The sequence below is a fragment of the Varroa jacobsoni genome, unplaced genomic scaffold, assembly GCF_002532875.2.
Source record: "Varroa jacobsoni isolate VJ856 unplaced genomic scaffold, vjacob_1.0 scaffold_1472, whole genome shotgun sequence".
NCBI classification, from domain to species: domain Eukaryota; kingdom Metazoa; phylum Arthropoda; class Arachnida; order Mesostigmata; family Varroidae; genus Varroa; species Varroa jacobsoni.
Window position 1 is genome coordinate 189,734 of NW_019214374.1, and position 8,815 is coordinate 198,548.

The window sequence follows — 8,815 nt, forward strand, 5'->3', positions numbered from 1 at the left end:
AAAATGAGGAAATGTCGCTGTAAGTGTTTTTCGCCGAACCCAATACATTTTTAGAAATAAAGTATGCCTTCAGCCAAAATTAGATAACCACATCATTAAGTCGTTTATTATTGGTTTTTTATTGTGTCTTACATTTACAGATGGATCGGACAGATCGAGCCCAAACGTCATATTGATAATTAATCGGTTGAAACTAAAATGACTTTGTACTTTCTTTTGCCTTGATCTAATAAGCGACCCTTTACAACTTAACACGACCTCACAATGAAGCATTGACATCATTAGCGAGTAAAGTTAACAAGCAATACCCATATGCTAATTTCTGGACGAAACCATGCAACCTGAAAGTACCTTATCCCTCAACATGGAGTGGCTGGGGTACGATGCCATTCGTCTGACACGCAAAGAGGAAACTATATCCCAAAGAAGCCATAGAGATGAGTATCGGGCCAATGGCGATGAGACTCATGCAGACCTTGAAGATCAACAGGCAGCATTCCGTGATGAGTGGTACACGAATGCTGGGCAGCTAGAGGGAATACTTAGCCAGCTAGACAGTCAACTTGAGAACGGACAACTATTTGCTAGTAAGACCTTGAATATCGAGCGAGTAAAGAGAATGAATCTGCCATATTTACATACCCTCCTTATGTAGTAAGCATGTATATACAGCTGATGAGCCCTTACAAAGTGAAATATACGCAGTGCACGTCAAAGAAAACGAAATCACGGTACTCGTTGTTTGCTAGATGGCCACGCGAGAAATACCCTGGAAAAATAATTTCCAAATATCGCTACAGCTGCCGGTACGAGCTTCTACGGGAAATTTCAAATCAAGTTTTATTCGTATCTTATTTTTCATTATCGAACACACTAAACACAATAAGTTGCAGTTCTTGTAATTATTGTAGCTGAATTGTACCGTTGCAGCCCCGACAACAGCCTCCAATAATTAAAATTATGATGTTTATAGCATAACTATATTTTGCATTCAGAATGCTTTAATTCAGCCAGCGTTTTTTAAGATTTATTTTTTTTAAAGATAAGCCTACGTTATAAAATAGGATAAAAAAGTTTCAACGGTACGTTATTCGAGTTAGGTACTTTAAAATATAAGCAAATTTCTCCACATTAATCCAGTTCTTTACTAGAACAAAAAAACGTCTCTTGAAAACTACCCTCCGAGGAGAGATTAATGTAATCTTCATAAATTAATGCAACGTGCATATAATATATAAATTTATTTCGTACAACCTCTCTCGACATTACGGGCTGTTGTATAGTGGGTGCCAAAAATATCTAAATACCCCGTTATCTTAAACAAGCTCTTCTAAGCGAGTCAGCAGAAAACAACTGGTTAAGATTAAAAATGCATTTTTAGAGAATTTTTTTTAAAAAGCAATACTTCTCTAAAAAAAAGAAGAATCATTTATTTAAGATTAACAGCGAAATCCAAACGTGTTCCTTCAAAAATACTCATCTTTTGATTAGGGCGTTGCTTCTAACATTAATTTTATGTAATATAGTGTGCAATAACATTATTCACTATAATGCATATGCAAAGTTGCCTAAGAAACATTTTAGGACAGTAGATATTTGCGCAAAAAATAGAATGATAATTTTTTACAATATGACTTGTTAGCTTTTTGCGGCTTTTTGCAACAACACAAACCATGAAAAACTAGAGAATAAATGGTTTAGATTAAATTTTGACAGTACAGAGCGGCAGGTCATTCAAGTTATAAGGAAGTTAGGTCTCCGAGGGTGTTGAATCGTAAGTTATCAATAATCTATGTAGTGCACAAGTATGGCCCGAAACTTTTAACGAACGAATTATCCGCTTGAGCTTTATTTTGGGTAAATACGAGAAACCAGAAGCATCGATTAACAAAAAACAAACTACAGGCGCCTCAAAGACGCCCAGAGGCTTTCTTTTGTGTAAAATTGCCAATTCCAATTGTTTCGTTCGGTTTCCATCCTCGTTCAACATTTGCTGCAGGCCAATCTGTTATGAAGTGTTTTATTTCGAATTATACATGTGACACCTGTTAAAGATTCTGCAACCGCTGGGAGGATTTTTGGTTTCTATGAACTGAGAATTCTATTAACTTGACTGCCTGACCGACCTATTTCTTTTCACACATTAAACAAATAATGTAATATGTCTTAATCTGTTCTTAAATGAGTCATAACATTAGCGATACTACGTGAGAACTCACACCTTTCCTGATAAGTATATGGAAATAAACACGTGATCTTTTTTGACTTATCCATTTAACTTAAGTTTTTAAAGGTTTATTCGAAAACATACTTCTCATTATTAGTTTGTTTTCTCAGGTTCAGACTAATCCATCTGAAATAAAGGGGGGCTCAAATATGTTTTGGAGCCATCACGTATTGAATTCTACTTTGTTGATGTGGAAAACTAAGATAATATCAAAATTTCTTATCTATAGTAATCAAAAAAAGATGTAGCTATCCGGTTTCAGCATTTTTTACAATATATGCTCAGTGAAACAGACATATTGTCTTTTTGCAATGACCTTCGTTCTTATAAAAATGTTTTTTTAGATATTAACACGTTATCCGAAACTGACGCAGATTCGATTTGCGTAGTTATAAACAGCTCTCTACAGCAGAATCAACAAGAGGTTAGCCAATCGGCCAGGCCGACGATTGCAAACGGATTTCTAGCGGCTGACGTTGCCGTATCGTATACACAGGTGATGTCAACGGTCGAAACAGCCATGACTGATAAAAATACAGGTACAGATGTGATAAAGAAAAAAAATATGGATCATACAGAAGTAACATTCGCATTTATTAGCCTTATGCATGATCGGTTCTTCATATTATGTCAGTTAATCTGATAATAATAGAACTAAGAGAAAAAAAACGATAACCAGAACCTAAGTTGGGTAGGATGAATCTGATGGTCCCGAAGCGTAAAAATAACATTCAGAGAGATACGCCTAACGAGATATTTGTTACGTTTGATTTAGAAAGTTTTGGAGACTTCAGCGAGACAGGAAGATATTTACAGAATGTTCCTCATACATCGACCCAAGCAAACATCAACGGTCAGACAATTAGTGAGTCCGACAAACTTGTGCTAATAAGCGGTTTAAAAGAAAGGGATCAGCCCTCTTCGAACGAAGGTGGGCGATTAACAAGAAAAGAACGAACTGCTTTTACTAAAAGGCAACTAAGTGCACTTGAGGAAGAATTTACCCGACATAACTACCTCACGCGTATGAGACGATATGAGATTGCCCATTCGCTTCAATTAACCGAAAGACAGGTTTGTTATGGTCGGTGATGCGCGCTTTATCCTGAATTTCTATTTAATAGCATACATAACCTTATTAAAGCCCAGTAAACATGTCAAGCTAATTGGAACAAACTGAAGAATAGCTTTGTCTAACTCTCTTACAGAACATCTTTTGAAAAGAAATAATTTTCACTATACATAACGTGGACTATTTCATTCTTTCTTAGACCTCGGACCTCCTATTATTATTAAAGTAGGTAGCCAGAATTGCCATTTTCGCGTATAGCCATAAACAGTAAATACCCTATACACTTGTACTATAATATTTACATACGAATAAAACTATTAACAATTTTACCGGGGTCATGTTGTATCCTGCTCTAGGTGAAGGTTTGGTTTCAAAATCGGCGCATGAAATGGAAACGAAATAAAGGGACCCAAATGTGCCGAGAAAGGCCAATCGGAATTTTGCCACAGAGAACCGCGCTTACACTAGGGCCTTCAGTACAATGGCAGTCGATACAGCAGGCTACACCTCATCTACAGATCAACAACACTAGGCCCACCTAAAACCTATCATCATCATCATCCTCGACGGATGGTTTCCCGAGCACTACAAGCTTTGCATTTATTTAAAGTCCACTCTTGCTAGCAAGTACTTTGAATAGCAGTAGTTCAGGTCGAACCTTATTTTTCCATGAACTATTATAATTATCAGTTGTATAGTAATAGAATACATGCCGAAAATCTATATAGTAATCGTAATGTAGACATTACACTTACATGACATGTACATATTTACACCACACACGCATAGTTATATATGGATGTCTGGTATAGATAAGACCATGCAGTACGCATTGCACTACCCTGAACTGTTGATTGAAGCGTACACTTCAAATTATGTGATCCTCGTAAGAGTAAGATAAAATCTCATGGAGGCACAAGTGACAGGCCGCAGCTATAGCTTTATGTAAAAATTCTCTAAAGTATTTTCTTGTGGCAAACATAATACACGTATTTTAGCCATCGTTTTCAGTAAATAAAAATACGCTTCATTTAGTACTTATTTGTGTACATATTTATTCGATTATATATTTACATATTTACAAAATTCGTGTTACTCTATAAGGCTATTTCTTTAGCCTTAATATTTAATCATCATTTAGTCCTGCTCTAGCCATTTCGTGTTGTGGAAGAATGAGTATACAGTTAATTATAGTATAACGTCTCTGCTATGGTTCAATACGATCCGAACACTGTTTTGCTTACAGAAAAACAAGTGTTTACCTCGTTATCGGCTAATAATAACAGGTTTTCCACAAATGCAACTTCGATCTAAAACAAGTGTGTGTTTACCTGTCCGTAACAGTGGCATCAGAGATTCGCTCTGTGCGACGTAAGCGCATCCATTCCCACTGCTTGTAACTGTGTCCTCTTAGAGAATGCCACCGCTACGCATAATGAATTCGCGAATTTCGTAGAGGAGCTCTTTTTTCACCGAATCAGGAATTGTGCTTCGCGCTTTAGGCATCAGATGGGCATGAAGCTCATCCACATTAACGTTGTTTACGCCTACAAGTAGAAAAAATACAAAAACACGTTTGATTCATGATAACGCTGCAAATACTTAGCGGTGAAATTATTGCATGTTAGAATACACCACTTAGCAACGATTCTACAGGATCTGACCTCTTGTTTAGAAATCCCTTTCAGAACATGTCACCATGTTCCGGTTAAGCAATCGCGGCCATCACAACCAAAAATTAATTACCTCGTTCTTTAATGAGTTTCCGGGCCTCGGCCTTCAACTCATCCTTCCATCCACACGAAACAAGTCTCGTTTTAAGAAGTTCTCTAATCCGTTCTTCTTCTCCACTTTCGACCAAACGGGCCTTCACACGCTCGCTTAGTTCAGCGTTCATTTCGTCTTAGCGAAGGATCGGCGATACACGAAAACGCTCTGTCATGCAACCTGAACGGGCAATGCTAAAAACGCGCAGTCATAGACACAATGCACAACCATTAACTTCTTTTAAACCAGTGACCGTGGTTTCAGAACTTAATAAGGCAGTAGTATATACGTGAGAAAGCCAATCCTTAATAAAACGTAAATCGGTTAATATCGAAGCATTCTTCCACCACGGCGGATCAAATCATTCCGGAGAACTTCAATCTCGAGCTATAACTAACGCGGTTATCTATTATAGACAGGCAAGGACATTAGCTTTTGTACGATTGGCCGGAGGGATACTCACGTTTTTAAATTGACGTACCTGTTTTATTAGAGAACAGTGACGCGAAGCAGGACTACCACGCAATGTCGAAGCGCCTGGATTCTTCGCTGTTTGTTTATCAGTAAAGCGATCTGTTGTTGTCTGCTCTCCTTAAGTAAAACCGGCTGTTGTCGTCCGCGTTGTTTAAATTGAGCGCGGGATGTATAAACGTGATGAAGCCAATCTGTAATCAAATGAAAATCGGTTAGTATAAAAATCGTACCTTCACACGGCGGATTAAATCACTGTAAAGAACTTCAATCTCGAACTGCTATCTATTATAATTTATTATAGTGTTAGCCCACTTCATTTAAAAGTCGTTTAAAGACAGTTCACGGACGGCGCGCATAAGCTACAGAAAGACTTTGATTTTTCCAGAACTCTCAAGTATTGCGAAAACACCGACAGGTCCTCATTGGCCTCGCGCACTTCTCTTCCGTTGTAACTAAAAGCCCGTCATCATCAGCTGGTGCCATGTCGCGGAACGTCATTTTCATTCCATCCGTTCATATATATATGTTTATAGAGCAGTCAATACAGATTCTGTAGTTAATTTTGTATAATATAACTATAGTATTCTACAGTTTACACTCAGTAGCTCATTCCATAAGTCACCTCAATCAGACGAATAAAATGCGTGATGTTAGTTTGAAAAGTAGGCGAGTTGCGTTTTGCGCTATAAGCCCGCCGTCTAAACCAATGCGATAATCTCACCTCGTATAGGGTATCTATATCCGATAAAACTATCTGTTGGGCCGACATGGTTAAATCGAAGATTTAGGAAGGTCTGTTCATAAATACACAAGCAATGCCTTTTTTCTGAAGGAATAAAAACACAGACCGTTTATGTAATACTAATGGCTGCTTATAGACATTATAGTCCGTAGCTTTTGCAAAATTGCTTTGGTAGATCAATTGAAAATGATCCTCGTGATAGCTGTTATACCTTCTTCAGGGGTATTTAGGGTAAATTTAACTGTGGTAGCGGCAATCTTGGACGTTATTTTTCTCGGGGAAATTATTTATTATTAAGGGACTCGAAGTGGGTCATCACCGCGCTTTCAGGTGAGTGCTATGTTACCTCCATAAAGACTACTGCAGTCTTATGTTTTTTGTTATGTTGCAATGTTAGGTTGAATCCTTTTCACCGATAACTTGAAAGAGATGTAGACTAGAAAGCTAAAGACGCGGTTGGTGACAATCAAATTCTATTGAAACATTTACAGATGAATTTACCTACTACTGTTCTGAAAAAAAAGTAATAAAATAACCTTTAAATAAAAAAATATGTAGGCATTAGCAGTAAGCTTCAGCCGAGTAAAATCCATAAAGACCAAGTCAATAATATATATATGTTTCTTAACGGTTCAAGAGATTTGCATTCTTCAAATAATGTCAATGGCTTTGTTAAAGATAGCCGTTCCGAGGCTGTGTTATAGAATATTATCTTGAATGAGTATGAAGCAAATATGTTGGTGCAACTTAAGGGCTAACGGCATCATTCTTCATCAACAAATCAAAATACAAAGCACATCAGCATTTTCCAAAACTCATATAACGTTGTATATTTACATTTATGGTATTTGTGACTTAACATTCGTGTATGTTACAGTTCTGGTAAGTTTTCGATATTCGCGCAAATTTATAACCTTGCTGATTAAAGTTATATTACTTTGCAAAATTTATACGTAATGAAGAAATATAAGACAAGGTTCCCATGTTTTTCGGTTCCTTACTTAAATAGTTTCCACTTATTATCTAGCAGAAATACCTAATGAATGAAAATAAGTACCTGAATTTTGCGAATGCAAGTTGTTTTTTAAGGTTAGAATCTCAATGTTCGTTCGTACCGGCAATTCGTGGAACGCAACTTCACAAATGAGTAATGCGCGTTGGCTAATTAAGGAAATCGTTATGGCTATTTTATGGGGTTAATAACAGGTGTGCATGGCACGCTACTGAATACTTGCATTAGAAATCGCAATACGTTGCGTAGATCAATCCAGCCAAGATTTGGTTAAAGTTTCGCGCCAAAATTCAAAATGAAGCGTTACCGGTATGTTTCACTTAGTGGCAAACGACCAGCTAAAACTAGTTCTGAAATTAGGTGTATGTAACTCTGAATAGCAGGCTTGAACAGAAATTTGCACCATACATTTAGGCTAGTATGGAAGACACACTGCGCAAAGGCAATGGATTGCCCAAAAGTAGGCTCTCCTTTCTAATGTAATTATTATTATATATCGGTCATTGAAGACTATTGGCAACACGTCCCGGCGGGCACGTGAAGAATTAAGATGGTTTTATTGCACTTTAACGAAGTTATACTAAGTGCAATAAGGATATATGGCATAGTGCTAAGCAGAGATCTATGGCCTTTTAGCCTGTACGCCCAACGGGCGGTGTGTCTATATCGATGAAATAATATTTTTCCAATAAAATAATCAAGCAAAAGCTAAAAGATGGTACCAAGTGTTGAGCTTGTAGGGTGCGGTTGTTTCTAAGAAAAGACGCACGCACTGATGCTGCAGAAACGAATAAGTCCAACAACGCATATGGTTAAGGGTTTGACAATTTGACTTGTGCGCTTACCTATAATGTATAAACGTTTTGAGTAATAGGAACTGTCTTCTCTTCGAATAAGTGCAGCCTATTAATTTCTATGTTGATAAATGGATGGAAGAACGTGATATTTGACTCATATGGATATTTTCTTTAGCTGTTCAATTTTCAGCTGTCTTTCTTTGTCGGCAAATGGTAAAAAAATTGTCTAGGCCAGTGCATTTAATAGTCAACGGTAATTTATAGGTGAGTTATTGCACGATGTATATATATGTATATCTTATGAGCTTCGACTAGGATGAAATGTTCTTTTATGGTGGAAGCGGTCTACATAATAGCCCGGCGTGCCACGCTTCAAATATTTGGTAAGAAGTATGATGTAGCCGGCAGGGTCGATTTGATAATCCTGGCATGGAACACTTTGATCTAGTAGCCCTCCACGTAATATAGCAATGAAGAGTGTTGCAACTGTTTCGGAATGTAGTTATTTTTAAAACCACCCAAATATACGTGTTTCAATTAGTCATATTTGGTATACAAGTTGTGTGTATTTGCGAGGGCTGCGCGCCGGTGCTAACGCCGTACACGTCAAGGAAGCTGATTCTTATTCAATGTAACGAAGTGGAGTAATGATACACGCCTGCATGAGAGTTCAAGAAGTATTATGGAACTGTTTTTAGGTCCGAAGCTTTGTTTGTGTGATTCT

The 8,815-nt window shown here is 37.4% G+C and overlaps 2 protein-coding genes across 2 annotated transcripts in view; one reads left to right on the top strand and one right to left on the bottom strand.

The window, feature by feature from the left end:
• LOC111270434 (uncharacterized) overlaps positions 1–4,338 on the top strand; it is a 12,013-nt gene extending 7,675 nt beyond the window's left edge. Inside the window, exons 2-5 of the mRNA XM_022850658.2 lie at positions 141–587; positions 2,572–2,766; positions 3,003–3,301; positions 3,656–4,338. Coding sequence (XP_022706393.1) covers positions 335–587; positions 2,572–2,766; positions 3,003–3,301; positions 3,656–3,841 — 933 coding nt within the window. The 5' untranslated portion in view covers positions 141–334 and the 3' untranslated portion in view covers positions 3,842–4,338. The remainder of the gene's footprint in view (positions 1–140; positions 588–2,571; positions 2,767–3,002; positions 3,302–3,655) is intronic.
• LOC111270439 (transcription and mRNA export factor ENY2) lies at positions 4,330–7,464 on the bottom strand. Its single transcript, XM_022850669.2, has 4 exons — positions 7,340–7,464; positions 5,548–5,731; positions 5,046–5,260; positions 4,330–4,846 (listed from the first exon to the last, which is right to left on the bottom strand). The coding sequence occupies exons 3-4, from the start codon at positions 5,194–5,196 to the stop codon at positions 4,710–4,712; spliced, it is 288 nt and encodes a 95-aa protein (XP_022706404.1). The 5' UTR covers positions 5,197–5,260; positions 5,548–5,731; positions 7,340–7,464; the 3' UTR covers positions 4,330–4,709.
• Between the last annotated feature and the right edge of the window lie 1,351 nt (positions 7,465–8,815).